The sequence below is a fragment of the Typopeltis vanoorti genome, chromosome 8 (genome assembly GCF_054136105.1).
Source record: "Typopeltis vanoorti isolate ZY-2024b chromosome 8, IOZ_Tvanoo_1.0, whole genome shotgun sequence".
Classification (NCBI taxonomy): Eukaryota; Metazoa; Arthropoda; class Arachnida; order Uropygi; family Thelyphonidae; genus Typopeltis; species Typopeltis vanoorti.
This window is the reverse complement of record NC_143556.1, coordinates 59,955,518-59,980,481: the sequence shown is the minus strand read 5'-3', so window position 1 is coordinate 59,980,481 and position 24,964 is coordinate 59,955,518. Positions and strand designations below refer to the sequence as shown.

The window sequence follows — 24,964 nt, the reverse complement described above, 5'->3', positions numbered from 1 at the left end:
TATGTAAAAATAGTTATTGGTGATGGCATGCTAATTTGCTTGCTGAGAACTGAGATATGATTTCAAAAATCATGAGAAAGAATACAGAAGATAAATATCATAAAGGTACTAAGATGTACAGGAAACTACTCAAAACGTTTTCAAACAGAGGAAAGTGTCCATTAATAGGGATTATAAAAACTGATATTCTGTATATCAGGGTCCCCTGAGAGACAGAATATATCAGTTTTTATAATCCATTAATAGGGATTATAAAAACTGATATATTCTGTCTCTCAGGGGACCCTGTAACCCCTAGAGAGCGCGTCCCCTGGGTGGCGGATAGGGGAGCCCACCATGTGTGTGTGTACATGTGCGTGCGTGTGTGTATATATATATATATATATATATATATATATATATATGGTGGGGTGGTTCGAATATACTGAATAAGGACTCATGGACCAACAGGGCCAATCATCTTGATTGTAAGGGAAGCGGCACTCCCATGGACCCCTAGCTGGATCTATCCTCTCCTTCTTCTTCTTTGAGGAAGACCCACTTACTTTAATCCTTCCTATAAGGCCTTATCAGCCAACTCGTCTTACTTTATGACCCTTGTGCTATTAGAGTACTCAAGGGCCATGGGGTCTTTTCATTTCTGGCCTTACAACTATGTCCTCTCTATAAACCTTACTATATTTCTTCTATAATCTACCCTTTCCCCTTCAATATACCCTATTCCTCCTATGGGTTTAAATTCGGAAGAAGGCGAGTTCAGAAGCCTTAAGGTAGCAGCCCTACCACTGAACTAATCCATCGTCAGGCTAGTCCCCTGACATGGAGAACATAACCATACTTGTAAGCTGACAGAAAAAGATAATCGGATTGAATCTATGGGAAACGACCCTGGAATGGAAAAGGGAAAATGGAAACAACAAAATATAATACACATAACTGGAATGCAAGAGGAATAGCATATAAAGAAATAGAATTAGACCAGTTATTAAATGAAAGAAATTTTAAAATAGCAGTAATCACTGAAAGAAAAAAGAAATTAAAAGGAACTATGAGAACTGAAAATTTTAATGTGATATACAGTGGAGTCGACAGAGACCAAAGAGCACAAACAGGAGTCATGATTTGGATTCATAACTCCCTTTCAAAACAGTTAAAACATTATAAATTATGGAATGAAAGAATAATAGAAGCTAGAATAAAAATAGATAGAGGCTATTTAACAATAATTGGTTTATATGCCCCAGAAGAAGGAAGAGAACAGGATAATATTGATTTTTATAATCAGCTACAAAACATATATAATAAAATAAATAAAAATGATTACATAATTTTAGCAGGAGACTTAAATGCAAGAATTGAAACACGAAAATTAATAATAATATAGGAATACATGGAGAACACACTCTAAACAGGAATGGTAAAAAATTGATTGACTTTGTAGTTTATAATAACCTAAAAATAATGAATTCCTTCTATAAACATACATACATAAATATACTTGGGCAGCAAGAGGATGGAAATCAATATTAGATTACTTCATATTAAATGAAAAGACATCAAAATTTTCACTAGATGTTAGAGTTCACAGAGGATATGAAATAAGCAGTGACCACTTCCTTGTTAAAATAAAATTAAGATTACCACCTAAATGGCTACAAGTAACAAGAACAGAAAGAAAAATTGAAACATTTGTTTATAAAACTAGACTATTGAATGACACAAATGTACAATGGCTATATGAACAAAGAATTAACCAGTATCTAGATAAAATAAAACAAAATGAAGAAATAGAATGGCTTAATATAAAAACGATACTAAATGCAGCAGCAAATGAAAGCTTAGGAAAGACCAAAAAATTCAATAAAAGAAAAAAACTGAAGATCTGGGATGATACAATCAAAGAAATAATCAAAAAGAAAAAAGAAGCCTATTACAAATGGTTAAGCAGTAAAAGATTAGAAGATGAAATAGAATATAAAAGAATAAGAGCCATAGCTAAAAGAGAAGTCAGAAAAAGACAGAGAATCATGGAATAAATTTGTTTCTAATTTAGAACATGATTTATATAAAATAAGACCCAATGTATATAAGATTTTGAAACACCTAAATGCAGATACCAAAGAAAACATAAAATTAAACACTGAATTGAAATTAGAAGAATTTCTAAATTACTACACAGAACTGTGGACAGACAAATATTTTAAAAAAGACAACTGGCAAACAATTAACGAAAATGAAAAGGAAATAACTGAAGAAGAATTAGAAATCAGCCTGAAAGAAAGAAGAAACGGAAAATCACCTGGAGAAGATAAGCTAGGTTCAGAACTATATAAATATGCAGGAACAAGATTCAAAGGAAGACTCATTATTTTTAAATAAAATTTACTCAACTGGTATCCCCCCAATAGAATGGAAAAAAGCAATTGTGATTCCTATCTTTAAGAAAGGTAATAGAGATGACCCTAAAAACTATAGAAGTATCAGTATACTAAATTCATGTTACAAAATATATAGCAGAATCTTAAATAACTAATGAAATATTCCGAAAACTTTATTCTAGAGGTACAAAATGGATTTAGAAAAGGACGATCATGTATAGACCCAGCCTTCTGCCTAAAATTAATAGAGAAAAGAAGAGAATATAATTTAGAAACACATATTGCATTTATTGACTTTGAAAAAGCATTTGACAAAGTTAAAAGAAACATATTATTTAACATATTAAAAGAAAGACAAATACCAAATAATATCCTAAAAGCTGTCACAAGTATATATGAAAATAATCAAATACAAAAAAGATTAAATCACGAGCTATCATATACAAGAGAGATAAACCAAGGGGTCCGACAGAGATGTCCCAACTCAGCAACTCTTTTTAATATCTACTTAAATGAAATAATAATAAAATGGAGTAAAAACTTACATCAAGGAATTAAACTTTCACCTACAGTTAACTTAAACACTTTCCTCTTTGCAGACGACCAAATAATAATTACAAATTCTGAAGATAACTTACAGAAAGCTATTTTAAATCTAAATGAGATATCCAAAGATTATGGTATGATAATATCAATGGAAAAATCAAAAACTATGGCCTTTAAAGGACAAGATCCAGCAAGAACTAAAATAGTATTAGATAACAAGATCTTAGAACAGGTGAATTCATTTAACTACCTAGGATGTATGATCACTTATGAAAATGAAAAAGATATAAACATAAAAATTGCAAAATATTTAAAAATAACAGGAGTAATTAACTCTATATTTAAACCAAACCTAGTTCAAAAACAAACCAGGCTAAAAGTATACAATACATTAGCCCTACCAGTCTTAATGTATGGAAGCGAAATCTGGACAATAAAACAAAAAGACAAACAAAGATTAACAACAGCAGAAATGAAGTTTATGAGAAAAACTGCAAAGTATACCCTATTTGATCACAAGAGAAACGAAGATATTATGAAAGAATTAAACCAAGAACCAGTAATTGAAAAAATTAAAAAATATAAACATAAATGGATGGAACACGTTCAAAGAATGAAAACAGAAAGATTACCAAAACAAGCCTTAAAGTACAAGCCATTAGGAAAAAGAAAACCAGGACGTCCTCTTAAACAATTCAACGATGACTTTTAAGGCTGGAACAGGCCATACTAGGCCTAAATCCTTGATACGCATGATGATGATGATATATTCTGTATGTCTGCAATAATTATTTGAAATTTACTAAATGAAATAAATTTCTTTAGTCTCACATATGAGACTAAGGAAATCCCCAAATCTTTGCCATTTCTGAATAATTTATACATTGCATAAATTCTGAATATATTGGTAGGATAACTTATTATAAAAAAAAATAAATAGAGCTGTAAAATCATAAGATCCTGGATCAAGCATTATTAGTACAGGTATCCCTTGCTTAACGCGGATTTGATTATTGCAGCAAGAGTTTTGATTAACGTGCCTTTAACCCTGAGGAGATCGCAGCTGATCTGACAGAAACAAGCAAAATGTTTAATATAAATATTCTTACACAATTCATTGTATAGCTTGGAGGTCATGAGTAGCTGTGCATTCATATGTTACGAGTGATATTCCACACTGTTTTTTGCTGTTAGTTTGGTTTAACACGTTATGTAAAGGTTTGTGATATTTGACAGTAAACTGTATCTGAGAGATACTGCAACCTCCGATGTCAGTATAGTATGGTTTAGTTGTTTTTTATTATTATTCTTTGTTCAATAATTTTTAGATTGTAACTGAAAATAAATAAACCATCATGTATTACAATAGAGAGCCAAAGACTTATTTATCATACATGTCCTCTAGGAGATGTGCTTTACATTTATGAAAAATACTAAGGAAAGTGATCTGGAGCTTACTCCACCTTTACTACTAGTTGCCCATAAGGTTATTTATGCTTGCATCTGCCGAAACTTTTAGTTTCTATATATTCAGCACGAAATTCTAGTAGTTTCTCTATTCGGCTTTGAAATAATGTTGGATTCAATATCCACTTAATTTGTACCATCATGTATTATATTTGCAGTGTTTTTTCTTTATGTTTTATTGCTTGTTTGCCAAAGTATGGAGAGTCATTTTGCTTGTTATCGTAGAATTTATGCTGATAAGAAAAATAAATTAGAACTGCTCAAACGACTCTTGATAACTTCTTTTGATAAAAAAAAAATTGCAGTAAATAATGTAGGTACAAGCATTTATTAAACATTTACTTTGAATTCATTTTTTATCTTTCCTAAAAGAGTACCACATAAAATGAATTATTAATACCATAATCGATCATGGACGAATTGTAATTTTTACCATTGATTATTAGATTTGATTGACGTGATTTTGAGATACGCGGTAACATTGAGGGATTAATTAACCGCGTTAATCTTTGAGATACGCGGTAACATTGAGGGATTAATTAACCGCGTTAATCGAGGAATACCTGTATATATATAATGACACCCCCCCTTGCTTAAAAATAAAGGATTTTTAAGTTGCAGTTGTTCATAACAGATTTTCAATTTCTCCTGAAAATGAGTATACAAAAACACTAGAATGAATCAAGAGTAAAAACAACTTACCACAAACCAATAACTTTCCTTGTAGTTCTGCTATCCCAATAGCACATCGAGGTGAGCTCATTGGTGGTATCATAGTATAAGTATTGACTTTTTCCACTGAGGTGTTTCTAGAAGCAGAAGGACTATGCGATGGAGTGTGTAGGCGTTGAACAACTGACAATACCATTAATTTACTGGATGCTACAACTAAGCCCAGCATGCTATGTTCTATGATACAAAAAATAAATTCCTTTTTACATCTTTTTTGAAATACAAATTTTAACCTCATATTTCCATTCAGTCTATTAATGATTCTGTACAACTGAAGCTCATAATTAACATAAGCCAATATCACAATTAAGCATGATAAATTGTTATATTAAATTATCCAACTTATTCAATGATGCAAGTTATTTGAAATTAAATTTAAATGTTTATATCAACTAATACATATTTGGTAATGCAAAATGGGGAAATAGATATGTTGAATTCATTGAATACAACAAAAAATATCAATCAAATTTTCATTTGGAGCTTGGAGTTGTCTCTCTATTATTATATAATCTTCTCAGATAATCAAATTTATCTGAGAAGGCAAAATAAATGGAAAAAAAAGAAAGCCCTTTATGATATACATATACCATACACAATTGTTTTTCCTAATTTTGTCATTAAATGATCCAAAGGAAAGGTTCATCAAGTATTAATTGCGATTCTAAATACCAAATTTCATTAAATTATCAAACCAATAAATACTGTCCAATTATATATAAAAGACAAGCCTTATAAAGTAAAGGAGATGTAAAGCTCATCCAGAGCAGGCTTTTACAAATATCCATATTGATAGTGAGACTCCAATCCACAACACACTGGATGAGAAGTGGTTCCCCATGCTACCCCAGAAAGTAAAATCAATGTTTCAAATTACTTAACCTATGAAAATTTTTCTCTCCCTGTCAATCAGTCCTGACTCAAGGACTGGTTGATCAATGGAGGTTAGTGCAATAAAAAGCCAAAGGCTTCAGTTCGGTGATGCAAAATTATATAAGCAAAGTGGATATTAGATCCAGCATTATTTCAAAGCAGAATGTAGAAAACTATAAAGTTTCATAATGTAAGTTGACCAGAGAGTTTACAGGAATAGATCAATAATTTTGAAAAACCTATTTTAAATTATCTTGCCAATAAAAAATAAAATTATAATGGAGAATAAAAAGAAATTGCATCAAGCAATCTAGAAACAAACAAGGACTAGTTTAATAATAAGTACTGCTTTGGTGTATCTTACACAGGATGTCAAATGAGCATTAGGGTTGGGTGTCTTATAACTGTTTACATACAAGCTGAAATTCTTTTAGTAGGATTTTTAACTCAATATTTCCACTGTTTTTGGAAAAAATCAGTTTTATTACTCAAACAGCTCTATTGAGTAATGGCACTTTTGTAAAAATTAAGACATTTCAAAAGAAAATGCATTTTATTAAACCAGTCATTTTTTTTTTTAATTATGCATACTGTGTATATATTTGTTTTGTCTGATTTTTAAAATATGAATGGTCCAGATGAAATCAAAACATGATATGATATAACAAATTTCAATAAGCTGAAGTGATGTACCAATTAAAATCAAAATTCAACTACTGGGGCATCATCTTACATGCATCCTTAATCTTAAATTTATTTCAACAAAGCAGTTATTGCAATATATCATTTCAACATATTTTTCTCTCTGTGAATCTACAAATAATAAAAATTGAAATATTTGATAAATTTTATACTGATTCCAAGTAACCATAGTTAGTTACACATTTCATAAAATGCACTTACAGTACACCAGTCAAAGTTCCAACTGACTGGTGCACTGTATTCTAGCCAAACAATGAAATATGCAGCAAATTAATGCCAACAGCACAACAACATATTATTATTATTATTATTATTTGATACCTTCAGGGAGTATAAAAACATCAAGGGAGGGCACCCGCTCTACAACTCTGTCTCCACCACTCAATCCACCAACTGACCGCAACATCACCAATGCCATCTACCACCAAGCACCACTAGTATTTCCACAGACAATCACAAACATCCATGCTCATGGCAGGATTCGAACCCACAGCCTTTTAGCTGGATACACTAACCACTCGGCCAGCCAGGCTGGCATATACATGCAAATACACTCAACCACAGCCATTGTAATTTAGAATTGTTAAAGGAGCCTAGAAGGATTCAACCTGACATCAATAAAGTTAGCTAATGGAAAGATATTAAATTCATTACTCTTTCATAGACAAATATTTTGAAATTTAACTTTCAAAATTGAACAGAGCTTATGAGAATGCAGCCTTAGGCATCTCAGTACTGTATTACTTAAAAAGACATGAATACTGCCTGTGAGCTTCTCCTTTATTAGTGCATTTAATTGTATGTTAATCTATTGACAACCCTCCTTCCTATTTATACAGTATTACCATACTAAACAAACTAAATTATAAAAAGATGTTCATTAACTGGTCCTCCTAATGACAAACTCCATCCTGGAGTATATGAAGTTCCATGTGACTGTGCCCATATAGACAGATAGGAAGATCTGCTTTAAAGAACATAAGAAATACATTCAATACCATTATTATGGCAAGTCTGTACTGGCAGACTATGCTTTGGACACCCTTACACACAAGATTAGATGGAAGAAAATCAATGTGCTATATAGAAGTTGTTACAGGTCAGAAAGATTACTTTTACAGTCAGCAATGGCTAAGAAGCATTTTCCCAACTTAACGAGTATAGCTGCATTAATTTGCCAAAAATGTGGAATACTTATCCTAAGATCAACTCCTACACAACTGTAATACTTCTTTACAACATTAGAGGGTAGCCAAATTAGAACATTAGATCCTTTTGTCCATTACAATTTGAATAATTTCACTTACTCATTGTCAAGTGTAAACTGTAACATGTTTGTTCTGAAGATGCTGGTTTGAAATCCAGCAAAACATAAGCCAGTTAACAAACATCTTTTTATAATTTATATTTGTTTGATGTTGCAATACAACACTATTAAATTAAGTTATAAATGATTTAATTGTATAGTTTCACAGCCTGATATTGCAATGCCAGTTGTTTCAAAGTACTGATCATCACAAGAGATCAGAAATCTTACAAGAGCAAAAAACATTCAACAAAGTGGTCCTATGCTGAAAAGATGCATTTTGCATATCATGAAATATCAGTCAATGCATCAAATTATAACTGTTGAAGAAAAGTCTAATACAGCTTCAGTTTGGCATTGCAAAGCAACTAAATAAAAGGATATAAAAAAATCCATTATTCTTTCATAGTCAAATATTCTGATAACCAAAAAGCTTATTACAACCACCTAACCACTAAATAAATCCTTGATTCTCCAACAAGTATATCAAAGTAGTCCAAGATATAAATTCAGCATCTTAAGTGACAAGCCAAAAAATTGGCTTTACACTCACATCTTACACTGTAATCTCATTTATAAAAACTTTGAATGATCAAATGCAGAATAGTAGTAATAAGGCCCTCTGGTCCCTCATCAAAGTGCAACTTCTGCCCCTATCATTCATTCATTCATTCATTCATTCACACACACACACACACACACACACACACACACACACACACACACACACACACACACACACACACACACACACACACACACAGTAACATCACCAAAAGATAAGGAAGTTAGAGAAGTAAGACAAATCACCTCCTGTTAGAGAACAGTTCGCTGTACACTTCTTGTTGTCTTTCACCAGGAAGACATCAGCAATCAGCAGAATCCTTAACAGCTTCAATACAGGTCTCCAGGATAAGAAGATATTCTCCTAATTGGCTCAAACTTTGTGCTTCAGAATTAACACACATTCTATATTACTTGCATATAGCTACCATACTAATCTAACATCCACTCAATAGCATCCCAAAAAAAACAAGTGATAAGTCATCAATATTATTTGTCACACTATCCTCCTCACCTTGCCCATCCATGGTACTAGTGTACAAAAACTTTTCATGGATTAAAAAAAACTCTCTCTCTAAAACAATGGAAAATATCAAAAGACTACTTCCCTAAAGAATCTGTTGGAGAACATATTTGATGGAATCTACAATATAGGCTTACTTACCAAACTTATGGCCTGCCTTCTAGTCTTTGCAATCAGATCACCACTTTCCTCCAGCCATTCGGTATGTATCATAGTAAGCTCTTTCTCCTTTCTTCATATTTCTCCACCAATGGGGAAATACCCAAGGGCACTGTACTGCTACTCCCACTCTTCCTCCTATATGTTAATGACCTCTTACTAACCTCCAATCCTATCAATAGATTTGCTGACAACACCACATGCCATTCCCTTTAACTATTCCACAAATCATGAAATAAATAGTTAGATCTTCCATGATAAATGTGTTCTGCTTACTATTTTCAAGTAGCGCAAGAATTTCAATGCTACCCGAACAGTCCAACCCTACTTTTGAAACTCTCCATTAGATTTCTCTTAATGACCCTCACTTAAACCCTTTCCAGACAAGTACATTACATCCACATCTTTGATCCTAAAAACAGTATTTATTCCCACTCCAGGACTATCTCTCACCTGTATATCATATTAATTCCATATATGCTCAACCTCAAAATACTTCTCATATGTGGCATGGTGCAAAAACCTTAAAATGCTGAATAGCATCCAGAAGAGGGAAGTCAGCTTAATAAATAATTCCTTCCTCATACTTACTCCAATTATTTTCTCAAAAACGTTTTGTTGATGCCTTTTATCAATAGGTATTTTCATGAGTACTGCTCCAATGAAATAGCCACCATAATTCCTCCACTTTCCTCTGAGCATTTACCAGAACAATAGCAGATTGATAAATGTTGACATCCATAAATGATAATGGTCCAGCTTCAAACTTACTGGACTAACTCCCTTTGTTGTTTCCCCAAGGCTTATGACTATTAGCTGTTCAAGAAACAGTATTTTTTTATTATGTTCTCCTAAAAATAAGCAGTAAGGTACTGTTGAAGATGAAGGTTTATGTTAGGTGTTACTTATAAGTATACACAATTTTAAGCATAAAGTTTCCATATTGAATATTTTGCTTTCAACCCTGAATACTAGAATAGCTGAAACAATAAAAATAGAAGCAATGATGTAATAATATAATAATTTGAGAATTAATACAGTATTATTCTACAAACAAGTTATATGATAACATACCACCAGTAATTGTAGTAGCAATAACTTTCCAGTCCTTTTCTTCATCATCTGAGAGAGATGACAATGATGAACTAGAATCTGATTTAGTGTATAAAAACTGTCTTGGTTTTGCAGGAGTATTTTTCGAAGGTTTACGGCTACTTCTGTTGGCATTTGGCAAAGAAACTCGACGTGATAATTTTTTGTAATCTTGAATGACTTCAGAATCTTGTAGGCCTCCATTTTCAATATCATTGCAGTCATGAAATGTGTGATCAGGATTTAGGTAGAGCATGTGGACCTGTAAAAAAAAAATTATTTTTGTGTACCTAAATAAGAAAATATATTATAAATATTGAACAAACTGAGAACTAAAATACACATGATGAAATAAACATCAGGACACTGTATTACAGGGGCACTCTAAAACAAATCTTTCCAATTGCATTATAACTGGAAAAATCCTTGTGAAGGATGCAAAGGAACCTTTACGCAAGATTTCAAAGATGAGACAGCGCGAAGGTAAGTGATCGTAACGTACTGATCTCGTATATTAATTGATTTGGCTGCAAATGACAACTCGACTGGAATATACTACAATAATCATAATCATCAATTTCCTTATATGTACCCTCAAGGGGTGTTCAGACTACTACGATAGCACTACATGATTAAGCTTATGTTATTATTAATCTCTTATCGTCAATTTCCCACCAAATTAGTCTACTACTTGTCAGCACTCCAATATTATATCTAACATTTTGTTCTTCTAAAGCACTTCTGACTGAATCAAATCACCCAGATCTCTTTCCTGCCATCTTGGCATCGAAAACCTGTTTTGCTAATCTTTCCTCGCCCATTCTATTTATGTATACTACCTCAGATTAACTGTGCTCACACATTCTTGAATGCAAACAATGTTAAGTTCCTGATGTCTTCACTTTTAATATAATTCTGCTATTCATGCCATCTGTTCACTCCTGTAATTCTTCTCAGAACTCTCAAATCTATGACCTCTAGTTTTTAACCAAGGCTTTATTTCTAACCTAACTCTCAGATCCATAATGCAAAACTGCTTTCAACACTGTCTTGTTTTGTGTTTTATATAGTTTTGTGTTTCTGCTATTTCTCTCTCTTATTCCGTTTAAATTTATACAACTGTCTCTCCACCATAACAGCTTTCTTATTCTATTGTCTATTTCCAAACTTAATTTTCCACTGTCACTAAAAACTGTGCATACAGAGAGGAAATATTATACTTGTTCTATAAGTGTTCCATTTATAATGCATCTGAAGTTTTCTATGTTCCAGCTATTTTTATAGTTTTGGTATTTTTATTTATAATTTTCAAGCTAAATTTATTACAGTTGTTATTCAATTTAGTTAGAGAATCATGGAGATTTCTATCAGATGTATTTAGGAGTACTACATGAACTGCATAAAGTAAAGAGCTAAGTTTGATATTTCTGATTTTAATATAAGGTTTAATGCCTTTTATTTCTGAACACACAAATCTGAAAACACACCCTAACTCAACATCACCAGAGTTAAAGATCAGTACTATCAACATAAGAAGCCTGAATGGCAAAGAAATAGAGCTAGCTGAGGAATTAGATAAGTACCAGATCGACATAATAGGTGTGACTGAAACAAAAAAGAAAAAATTGATGAGATCTTTCTGAGCAATAAATACCAAATGTTATATCCAGGCAATAACAATCAAGGAAAAGAAGGAGTAGCCATAGTATTCAACACTAAATACGAGGATAATCTTGAATGGCAGGCAGTCTCAAGTAGTGTGATGTGGACAAATATCAGAATGGGGAACTGGACAATGAGACTTATTTGTGCCTATGGTCCCACAGAAGGTTCTTCTAAGTGTAGAAGTGGAGGAATTTTTTGAGGCTTTAAAGAAAGCAACTGACACAATGAAAAAGGAAAAGTTGGTCCTTGTTGGGGATCTAAATAGCAGAGTAGGAAATGATTGTCAGACATACAAAAATATTTTGGGAAAATTTGAAGAAAAGAGCAAAGCTAATAATAATGGCAAATACCTGTTGAATTTCTGCTCAGGACATGGATTGGTTATTACTAACACCATGTTCCAACAAAAATGTGCACAAATTCACATGGAGAGAAGAGGCAAGGAATAAGAAAAGTCTCATTCACTATGTTATAGTTGATAGTGATGTTTTCTCCCTGGTGCAGAACACCAGAGTGCAAAAAGGAATTTAAATTGGAAGTGATCACTATTTAGTCTTGAGCAGGATAAAATTGAATTTCATATTGAAAAGAATAACATGTAAAAAAGTTTTAAAGCTAATAAAAGTTGAGCAGCTCTCAGATGTGAGCTGTAGACTAAAATACACAAAGATTATTGAAGAAAAAATGAAAGAGTTTGAGAACAGCAACCAAACCTTGGAGATTCAGTGGCAAGCCTTGAAGAAAACACTGATTGATTCAGCCAGAGTGGCATTTCATGAGGTTGTCTGCACAAGGATAGAAAAATCAGAAATAGAGTGGTGGACACAGGAAGTTAAAGACGCAGTGAAGGAAAAGAAGAAAGCATATCAAAAGTTCCTGGCAAATAAAGCAGCTTGTGCTCTTAGAGAATACAGAGACAAATGTAAGAAAGCCAAAGAGGACTTTGGCAAGAACATAGAAAATAAATGTCAAGAAGGTGGTAAGATATTCTGGAGGTTGTTGAAAAAAGCTTAGAAATGGAGGAAAGAGTGCTGTAAAAGAAGTTAGAGATGATAAAGGTGACATGAAAACGGGAGAAAAGATATCCTTGAAGTATGGAGTAATTAGTTCAAAAAATTGCTAAATGAAACAAGCAGTGATTACACAGTGATAAAAAAAACACTCAACAGGCATACAGTCAGGAATACATATCCATACTTGAAGTAGAAAAAGTCATCAAAGGCTTGAAATGTGGAAAGGCAGGCAGGAGTAGATGATATTCGACCAGAAATGCTGAAGTATGGTGGTATAAAAGTCTTACAGTGCCTGCACTGCATAGTTCAGAAAGCCTGGACAGAACGACGAATTCCTGATGATTGGAGTAGAGCTCTCATAGTACTCATATCTAAAAAGGGAAATAAAACTGAATGTGAGAATTAAAGAGGTATTTCCCTACTGAGTGTTCCTGGCAAGACTTATGAAATTATACTTGAGAAACGGTTGAGAGGAATTGTGAAAGAAAAGCTTGGTGAAGAATAAGCTGGATTCAGACCAAATAGAGGCTGTCAGGATCAGATCTTCACTTTATGACAAATAGTTGATAAAGCATGGGAATAGAACAAAGATCTACATTTAAGTTTTGTCGATCTGGAAAAGGCATATGACAAGGTGCCAAGAGACAAGCTATTCAATACGCTGCAGTTACATGGTATCAATGGGGCATTATATCAAGCAATACTTAGTCTTGATTCGAGTTGCAAGTCAGTAGTTAGAATTGAAGGAAGTAGGGGTAGATGGTTTAATGTTAAATCTGGTTTGAGACAAGGATGTACATTATCCCCTCTGTTATTCATTATCTTTATGGATCACATTATGAAGGAAAGTGGTATTAAACATGATATCAAAATTGGAGATGTTAATATCAGCTCTGCTTTATGAGGATGATGTTATATTTCTAAATAAATGCGCTACAAGTCCTCAAGATTCCCTGACTAAATTGAATACTGTTGTAATAGATATGGTATGGAGGTCAGCAATAATAAGACAAAGACAATGAAAATAGGCAGAATCGTTGAAAATGTCAACTGCATTGTGAACAAAGAACCTGTGGAACAAGCAAAACATTTCAGCCACTTAGGCACGATTTTTAGTGATGATAGTAAATTAAATATGGAAATAGACAACAGAATCAACAAACCTGGTATGGTAGGAAGTCAATTGAGTAGATTCATATGGACCTGAGATTATTATAGATCTCAGATCCATAATAATCTCAGATTCTTATGGATCTGAGAGCTGGGTCAGAACTAAAACACTTGACCAAAGACTAGAGACCGCAGATATGAGAGTCCTGAGAAAGATTACAGATGCGAACAGATGGCATCAATGGCAATATCATTAAAAACAAGGATATTAAAAAAGAACTTGACATTGTTGGCATCCAGGAATGCGTTAGTAGAGCTAATCTGAGGTGGTATGGTCACTTAAATAGAATGGGCGAGGAAAGATTAGCAAAACAAGTGTTCTCTGCCAGGTTAGCAGGAAAACGACCCAGAAGAAGACCAAGATATAGGTGGATTGATATTGTACAAAGTGCTGTAGATGATAGAAATATAATATCTGATAATGTTGGAGTCTTGATAAGTAACAGACCGATTTGGAGGAAAATTGTAGATAGGAAGTTAGTAATGAAGTAAATTTTTCATGTAGTACTATCATATCCTGTACACCCCCCCTTGAGGGTACATGGCAGGAATTTGATGATTCCTGAACACAATCCATATAGATAATAAGAGCAGAGATAACGAGCATCCTCAAATTACTCCTGATTCGACCTCAAACCATCTTTTCTGTATTTCCTTCAATTCTAATTGACTTACAACTTAAATATAGACTATGTACTGCTTTGTATAATGTTTTATTTACCCCATATAATTGTAGTGTTTTAATAAGCTTTTCTGTAGTCATCTTACCATATGCCTTTTCCAGATCTACAAAACTTAAGTACAAATCCTTTACATATTCCAATAATTTCTCAACTATTTGTCATAAAGTGAAAATTTGATCTTGACAACTATTATTTGACCTGAATCCTGCTTCTTGTGTTCCAATTTTTTATCCACAATTTTGCTCAGCCTCTTTGCAAGAATGCTTGCATAAATCTTATTTTCTTTTCTTCCTTATACAGAAGGATTCAGAATTCTTATATTCTTCTGAAAAGTGTAGCTACTGCAAAGTTTTTATACCTCTATATCTAAGCATTTCTGGTCAAATATCATCTACTTCAGCTGTCTTTCCACATTTCAAGTTTTACATCAAGTATTGATATGTACTCCTGTTTGCATTCCTCTTGAAAATTTTCAACAACTGTTCTGTCACTACTTGTTTCATTTAACAGTCTTTCGAAGTAATTATTCCAACCATCTAGGTTATCCCATATTATTCTATTAACCTTTGAAAAGGTTATCCTTTTCAGTTTTTATTTCTCATCTTTGATTCCTTTTACAATAATCTTTCCTCCATTTCTAATCTTTTTCAATAGTCTCCAGAATATTTTGTCACCTTTCTGATATTCATCTTCTGTATTCTTACTGAAGTCAGAGGGTGTTTCAATTAAAGACTTAACTATTCTGCCTCTGGTCGGTGACAGTGATCATGCAGTATTCACTTGGGAAGCGACTAAGTTTATGAATGTTCAATTCAGAAAAGGTTACATACTAAATTCGAAAGCAGGGAATTATGACCAACTGCGGAGTAAACAGAGTTCAGTGGAATGGTATTGGTTGCTGGATGTTAAGAATATCAACAGTGCATTTAAAAAAATAGTTAAATGATACAATACCAGAATGTGTCCTGGGAGTTAAAAGAATAAATAGGGTATGAGTCAAATGGATGTATAATCTTATTAAGCAAGAGATTAGTAAGAAACGGATGATGTGGAAGGAATACCATGTGCATAAGGATGACGTCTGTCATAAAAATTATAAGCAGCAAGCTAGAATATCAACTACAGCACAGAAAGCTAAGTCTGAGTATGAAAAGAAACACTCTGCAAGATAAAGACAGCCTACAAGAATTCTATCTATATGCTGCAAATAACAGAAAGAATAAATCTTCTGAATGCAGATGGTGTTAAGGTGACAAATGCAGAAGAGGTTGTTTAACTAATGAGTGCCCATTTTGCTACAAACTATCAAGCTGGTGTATGCAACATTAAGACATTAAGTTCACTGCTACCTCTTCACTGGATGAAGAGTCAGGTGTATGGAGAGGAGGTATCAGAGCTGTTGCACAAACTGAATAAGAATTCAGCAATAGGGACTGATGGGATATTAGCACAGGTGCTAAAAAGAGTGTTTGGGTGAACTTTTCCTTTGACTAGGCCGTTTAATATGAGTCTCAGAACAGGGAAGATTCTGCAGGAATGGAAAGAATGTATGGTAATTCCACTGCACAAGGGTGACACACAAGAGTAATGTATCCAACTATCAACCAATCAATATCTCAGGAGTGGTGGTGAAGATTTTGGAAAACTCAGTTAAGGATCACATTCAGAAATGAGTTGACAGTGAATCTCTGCTTTGCAATGAACAGCATGGGTTTGCTAAGGGAAGGTCATGTTTTAGCAACTTACTAACATTCTATAATAATATTACCATTGAACTAGACAAAGGGAATGGATACACCATGATACTTTTGAATTTTCTAAGGGGAGCATTTAGTATTTGACAGCACAGAAGACTGTTGCATAAATTGGAGAATGTGGGTTTGGATTATAAAATATTAGCATGGTTAAGAGGATGACTTACAGATATCAAAGTGGTATACAGTGGTTGCGAGTCTGCAAGATCTGTACTTCATGGCTCTGTCAATGGCACTTCGATTTGTGAATCTTACAAGGTGTCCCCTCAGCATCAGTGGATTAGGGATGGTACCAGATTACTACCAGGATATAAGTATACAGACCTCATTAGGACTAGAGTTAATGCCCTGAGGGCCTGTACAGCTCGTTGGAGTAGAGATGATATCAACTGTAGGGCTGGCTGTTGCTACAGTGAAACTATCTCACATCTCTTAGTGTTGTTTTAGAACACATGGAATCCATGTATGGAGGCATGATGCTGTGGTCTCTATATTAAATAACCGTTTAAGAAATAAAGGTTGGGAGACCATGGTAGAACCTCACTTCCACACAGAGGTAGGACTTAAGGAAACCAGATTTGATAATACAGAAAAAACAAGAAGAATGAGTTAATGATGCCCAGGTAGTAGGTACTTGGCACCAACTCGCCTCTCGCCATCTTAACAAGGTGCAATACTATAAGCAGAACAAGATCTTAAGACTAATATACAAGGGGAGTTTGGGGCAACTCCTCACTTTACCAGTGAGGAGTTGCCCCTCACTTTATGACTTTTTGCAGAGTTTGGTGCTCTGCTAGTTATAAAGACCTCTCTTCATTAGGTCTGTCATATGGAGACTTTAAAATTCTGTCTCTGTATGGTACACTGGTGACTTGGTGCTCCCATCAGCATATGACCATTAGGATGCCTCGTACCATAATCAGGTGATCTCTTGTAAAGGCATTGGTCTAGTAAGATTTGTAAGTAATACTGTGCTCTCAGTATGAAGTTCAATAAATAAATAAAAAATATCAGTCCTTGGTCCACTGTTATTCAATCCGTACATTAATGATATTGGGATGGATTTGACAGGCGTCATACAGCTATTTACTGATGATGCACAGATAGGTAGGGTAATCAGGAATGCTGCTGATATGCAGTACTTGCTGAATGATTTGAATAGGCTGGAATGGTGGACATGGGAAAATGGATGTCAGTTCAATGTCAGTAAATGTAAAGTCATGCACTTTGGCATGATTAGATATCCAATGTCATATTATACTGGTAAGATTATGCAAGAAGGAAACCAATCAGGCTAGGGATCTTGGAGTGTTAGTAGATTGCAAGTTGAAGTTCAGGCCATGTGGCAAAGATTGCAAATACAACTCAAGAGATAATTGCAATGCTGAAACAAACATTCACATGTAAAGATAAGGAGTTATTTTGCCTCTTTACAAGGCCTTAAGACCTCACTTGGACTATTGTGTTCAGGTCTGGTCTCCTGGTTTCCATTGTGATTCTGATATATTGGAGAGAGTACAAAGGCGAGTGTTAAAAAATGATATCAAGATTGTGGAATACTGATTATGAAGACAGATTGAGAATTTGTAGACTGCAGACACTAGCAAATAGGAGAAACAGGAATGATATGATTGAGATATACAAACTTCTGAAAGGGTCGTACAGGATTTCAGTTGATGGAATTTTTCATTTTATGGAGGGTGGGAAAAGGACAAGAGGGCATCCTTGGAAGCTGAGAATGAATTCTGCTAAGTGGGTGAGGGATAGATTTTTCTCTCATAGGAGAGAAATGACTGGAATGGATTGCCATTGGATGTTGTGTGCAAGCAATGTGAATGAATTCAAGAATAAGTATGATAGCTGGTGCATGCAGTATATGGCCTCCCTCAATGAGTCCCTGACTCCCTGGAGGTCTTCTAATAATAATAAGAAGAAGAAGGTCTTCTCGTGACTTGTTTAGCTACTTTTACACATACCTTAGCTCTCTTACATTATTCCCTGTATTCTTTTAGGACATCTGCCAACTTATTTGCTAGGTAATTTCTGTATGCTCTCTTCCTTTCCAAAACTGTTTCTTTTTTTTTTTTTTTTTTTTTTTGTGTTCACCACGGTGTCCTTATTTTTCTATCCTTGCAGACAACTTCACCACATACTCCCTAACTGAATCAATGTTTTCTTTAGACTTTCCTAAAAGGTTCCTCCCCTCAAAACTATTTGTGATATTGCTTGTTGAAGAAAGATATGGAGAGGAGAACTGCAGTCTTGAATCTGATATCATAAGTAGTATTCTAGAGAGAGCTGAGGGCCTTTTCAATGCCACATGTTAGTTTATTTTCATGGTATTGATTACAACACAGAATGAAAAGGATATAATTAATATTTATTAACTTATTAGCTGATATTTCCTGATATTATATCCAGCATCTTTAGAACACAAGAGCAGTTTGTCACAACAATACATGAAACAACAATTTTGTATAACAGTGGGACTAATTAAAAAAAAAACCCAATGAAGAACACAAGGAACTTAAGTACTAATTTGTCACCATCTTTGTTGGAAAAAGAGAGAAAATAAGTATTCATTAAATCTTAAAATGACCTTCTCCCAGATTTTTGGTAAATTTATACAGCCATACTTGCGGTTTGGAGTGTTTTTGTATCCTATTTGTTTTCTTCCATTTGATCCTGTGTGAAGAGGTATCCAAGGAATGATCTGCTAGGCTTGACTTTTCATAACAATAGTGATGGATGCATTTTTTTTTTTTTTATGTTCACCAAGGCAGATGCCAACAATTCTTCCTGTCTGTCCATAGTAAGCAGGTCACAAGAACAGAGCACTTTATAAACTCCTGGATGTGATAAAGAAGAGAGTTGGTCCTTATATGAATGGATGAGAGTTGCCAATTTGACATATGGTTTAAATATGGTGCATAACTGATATTTATAAAGCACTCTAGATATCTTTTCAGATGTACCTTGGGATGGTTACAGTTTTGCTGTAGTCATCTCCTGTGTGATAGTCAATGGAGGGGATTTCTGGAGAGCATTTAGTATTTTTTTTCTTCTATCCTATGGATATTATAGCTATTGGCCAAGAATGTGTGACGCAAGTGAGCGAGTTCAGCAGTAAGAGCATTGTCATTGGAACAGATAGCTCTAGCTCTGTGAATTTGTGTTTTTAGGATACCATACTGTTGAGCTGGATGATGGCATGACTATTTGTGCACTCACCTGCATCACTTTTTTAGCCAATGACTATAATTCCCATAGGAAAACAAAATAAAAAATACTAAATGCTTCCCAGAAATCCTTTCCACTGCCTATCAAACAGGAATACAGCAAAACTGTTACCATCCCATATAAATTCATTTACCATATAACATTCACTAATCACATGGCTTCCTCATCTTTTTCAGTTTATAGAAATCCCCACACAGGGAAATATTTGCACAAACCAGTCACATCATCATCCAGCTGAACATGTATGGTATCCTAAAAACACTATCTCACAGAGCTAGAGCTATTTGTTCCAATGATGATGCTCTTACTGCTGAACTCACATCACACCTTCTTAACTAATGGTTATAAACCCTATAGGATAAAAGAATAAAAAAAAAAAAAAAGAAAATACTAAATGCTCTCCAGAAATCCCTTCTAGTGCTTATCACACAGGACTACAGCAAAACTGTTAGCATCCATAACACTAACATCATGCCCACACTGGGATTCACACCCCCAACTTATTAGTTGGAGAATAGAGCTATCCACTTGGCTCACCAAATTGTCATTATTGGTATATAAAAAGTGTATTTTATCATTAAATCAGATTAAAAGGCAGAATATCTGAAATATGAAATACAATTCTGAAAACTCTTGATTTTCAGTATCAGCTCCTGATGCTCTTTGCTTTTATACACATCCTCTGCAAGTATATCTGTGTGTGTATATGACATGAAGAAAATTATCTGGCAATCTTCATTCTTCTCTCTCTCCCCAGCCAAATAACTTACTATCAAACTATATTGGATGTATTTTGTATATTGTATTTTTTCCAAAAATATCATTTATGTCTCAATAATTAATTTTGACTTCCCACTGAGAATCTTCATCACACTGATACAACTAATTAAATCGTATCCATAAAAGTTATAACAGCTTGATGCCTTAATTCTGTAAGCTATAGTTCCATTTACTTAAGTTTTTCAGTGTATGTACCTACCCTGTAGATGTCTTTTGCCTTTGTTGATTATTAGATTCTCAGTCCATAAGAATCTAGGCCAAACAAGTGCCTTCTAATATTGAAGGCACTTTTTATTTTTAGAAATAAAAAGTGCCTTCAATATTAGAAGGCACTTTTTATTGTATCAATCCACCTAGATCTTAGTCATCTGCCAGGTCTTTTTCTTGCCATCCTGGAAAAAACACTTATTTTGCTAACTTTTCTTTTTCCACTCTTTAAGTGAATATAACACCTGAGGTTAGCTTTGCTCACATACTACTCCTGAATGCAAACAATATTAAGTTACTTCCTAATATCTTTGTTTTTAATATGGTTATGTCGTTGATGCAATTTATTCAATTCTGTAATCTTTCTCAGAACTCTCCAATCTCTGATTAAGTGTTCTATTTCCAAGTTCTCTGATCTGCAAGTTAAAATTGGCTTTAACACTGTCTCATATATAGCTAGTTTAATGTTGTGACTAATATCTCTGTTGTTCCATACAGATTTATTCAGTTGACTTCCTACCATACCATGAATTTTATTTAGTTGACTTCCAACAATACTAGCTTTGTTAATTATGTTGTCTGTTTCCATATTTAGCTGACCATCTTAACTAAAACTTAGACTAAATAGCAAATATTTTATTTGTTCTACAGGATTTAGGAGATGCAGTTAATGTTTTCAAATGTTACTACTTATTTTCATAGTCTGCGTTTTTATTGCCAATTTTCATATTGAGTTTATTACAACAGTTATACAATTTAGTTAGGGAATCATGCAGACTTGTACTGGATTTATTTAGAAGTATAATAATCTGCACAAAGTAAAAGAGCAAAGATCAACATCTCCAATTTTGATATAAAGATTAATGCCACTTTTCTTCATAATGTGACCCATGCAGATGATGAATAACAGTGGAAAAAGAGTGCACCCTTGTTTCCCCTGTTTTAACATTAAACCATCTTCCTACATCTATCTCAATTTCAACTGCTGATTTACAACTCAAATAGAAACTGTATCGTTCAATATATATTGTCCCATTTGCACCCTACAATTGCAATTCGAAATTGTATCTTTTCCAGTGACACCTTGTCACATATCCTGTTCAGGTCTAGAAAACTTAAACACAGATCACCAGATCCCACATTATTTCGAAGCTGAATGGTTGTAGAAACTATGAAAGTTTCTTAAGTTAACCTGAGAGCTTATAAGAATAAAATTCTCGGCAATCCTGAGTTTCCTTAGCTTGCACTACTTGAAAGTGCATGGGGCTGTCCAAGTATCCATATATTCGTTTTTTATTAGTGCATTTTATAAAGGTTTCACTGGCCTCACAGTTGCTTCGAACTGGTTGGTTCTCTTCAGAGACCAGGCAGAAACAACTGCGAGGCCAGTGAAACCTTTATCAAATGCACTAATATAAAACGAATATATGGATGCTTGGGCAGCACCCATGTCTTTCAAGTAGTGCACGCTAAGGCAACTTGGGGATGCCGAGAATTGTATTCTTGTAAGCTCTGAGGTCAACTTAAGAAACTTTCATAGTTTCTACAAACATTCGGCTTTGAAATTTTAGATCTAGTATTCATTTTGCCTATGTAATTTTATATTGCTGAAATGAAACCTTTTTGCTCTTTCTTTCTTTAATAATTAAATACAGATCTTTTATTATACACACCTATTCACAAGAATATAATAATTTTATTACTGCAAATATTACAGCAAGAAACTAACTGGTCATCAGTGCATCAGCATAATCTCAAGGTGAAGCTACAACAAAGATGTTAATTGTATTTACAGAGCTGAATCATGTGCTGGATGCCACCTAGTGGGTGATTACAATAAAATACATTACAATTAAGGCTCAAATTTAAAATCAAGTTCCTCCACTTCTTCCTTAGTAGAAGTTTATGTGGAAGAATGGGCACAAATAAATCACTATCCAATTCTCCATTCTGATATTTGCCTGCATCACTGTACTTGAAATACAAGGATAATCACTAGATTATCCTTGTACTTAAGTATTGAATATTATAGCTACTACTCCTTTTCCCTGATCATCATTGCCTGAATATAAAATCTTGTATTTCTTACTCAGAAGAATTTTTCTGTTTTTGTCTTTCAGTACCTCATCATCATCTTCCTTATACCCTCTTTTACCTTGGGGTGTCGAGGGTCCATTGATCATCGGACCTCACTCCGTTTACAGGATAAGGTGGTCAGCCTTATGCCCCAGTGTATCCTATGGCCTGTAGTGTTGAGTTCTCAAGGCCAGTTTGCCTGCTTTGCGGGATGAAAAACCCCAGAATAAACTGGGGAAAAAACCCTGCTGTCCCCGCCCAAGACTGGCTAACTTGGCTATGGCTGAGGAAGATCCTTCAGCTCCTCACGTCACCGACGGGAATCGAACCTAGGACACTCCTTCCCCAGGCATATGGTTGCGAAGCGCATAGCCACTAGGCTAACCGCGCAGACTCTTTCAGTACCTATTATGTCAAACTGGTAATTATGCTGATGCAGTGATGATGACCAGTTCGTTTCTGGTTGAAATATTTGCAGTAATAAAATTGCTATATTCTTGTGAATACATGTATAATAAATGTATTAATGGCACAAGTTCCATTAAAAATTCATTTAAATACAAATCCTTATTATATTCACATGATTTCTCAACTATTCTGTCTTAAAGTGAAAATCTGATTGTGACTACCATTATTTGGCGTAAATCAATCTTGCTCTTCTAGAAGTTTCCCTTCAAGAATTTTTCTTAGCCTCTTCTGAAGGAAGCTTGCATTAATCTTACCATGTACACTCAGTACATATATTCCTCTGTAATTCTCACACTGTTTTATTTCCCTTTTTTATAGATAGGCACTATGAAAGGCCTTCTGAATTATGCAGTGCAGTCACTGTAAATACTTTTATACCTCCTTTGAGTGCCTCTGGTCAAATATCATTTACTTCTGTTGCCTTTCCAGATTTCATGTTTTTCAACATGAAATAATCTTATCATACTATCACTGGTTATTTTATTTAGCTATCTTTCAGAGTAATTAATCCAGACATCTAGAATATCATTATCTTCAGTTTTAGGTCACCTTGATCATCTGATTCCTTTTACAGTACTTTTTCCTCCATTTCTAAGCTCTTTCAACAATAGCCTCCAGATCATTTTGCCCCTTTCTAATATTTATTTTTTATGTTCTTACCAAAGTCTTCCAATAACTTTTATTTAGCTAGTTTTAAACACTGCTTTCCTTTCTTACATTTTTCTCTAATTTCTCAGAACACAAGCTGACTTGCTTGCTATAACTTTCAATATGCTTTCTTTTCCTTGACTGCTTCTTTTCCGAGCCCACCATGCAGTTCTGACTTAACTATCCTTGTAAACAACGTCACCACATACTTCCCTGGATGAAGCCATATTTTCTCAGAGACTGCCATGATCTCAAGGTTTGGTTTCCGTTTTCAAAATTTTTGAAAAACGGAAACCAAAACTTTTTTTTCTTCAATATTATTTACTTAAGTCTATAATTTACTTGTAAAAGCTGCTCTGTTTTAAAATCTATTTTTTATACATTTTTCTTTTCAGTATGATATTATATTTCATCCTGTTCAAAACATGAAGACATTATTATCAAGATATACCTTCATTGTCATTTAATTTTTTAATTTCAAACTGTATTGCTGATGATGATCCATGATGTTTCAAAATATTTGTATTATATCTATGTTAATTAGATCATTTTTTTTTCCACCTGTGTCTATGTGTAACTTTAGAATAATGCATAGTTATCTTTAATCAATATACTATTTCATGGTCTTCTCTCAGTGTGAATTTGTTCACACCTTCATGTAGGGTGTTAGCAATGACTAGTCCATGTTCTGAGCAGAAATCCAAAAGATACTTACCATTATTATTAGAAGTGCAATTTTCTGCAAAATTTTCTCAAAACATATATCTGGTATCATTTCCTACGCTACTGTTTAGATTTCCATAACAAGAACCAACTCTTCCTTTGTGTGTGTGTGTGTGTGTGTCAAGAAGTTGAAAAATTGAAAAATTCTTCCACTTCTTTAGAACTTTGTGGGAGCATGGGCACAAATAAGTCATG

At 33.9% G+C, this 24,964-nt stretch overlaps 1 protein-coding gene across 3 annotated transcripts in view; it reads right to left on the bottom strand.

Moving 5' to 3' along the window:
• LOC150104027 (influenza virus NS1A-binding protein homolog) overlaps window positions 1-24,964 on the bottom strand; it is a 266,485-nt gene that overhangs the window by 72,765 nt on the left and 168,756 nt on the right. For all 3 annotated transcript variants that reach the window (XM_090397250.1, XM_090397248.1, XM_090397249.1), the window contains exons 7-8: window positions 10,325-10,604; window positions 5,094-5,300 (exon numbers count right to left, since the gene is read on the bottom strand). In XM_090397250.1, the coding sequence (XP_090253376.1) occupies window positions 5,094-5,300; window positions 10,325-10,604 (487 nt within the window). The remainder of the gene's footprint in view (window positions 1-5,093; window positions 5,301-10,324; window positions 10,605-24,964) is intronic.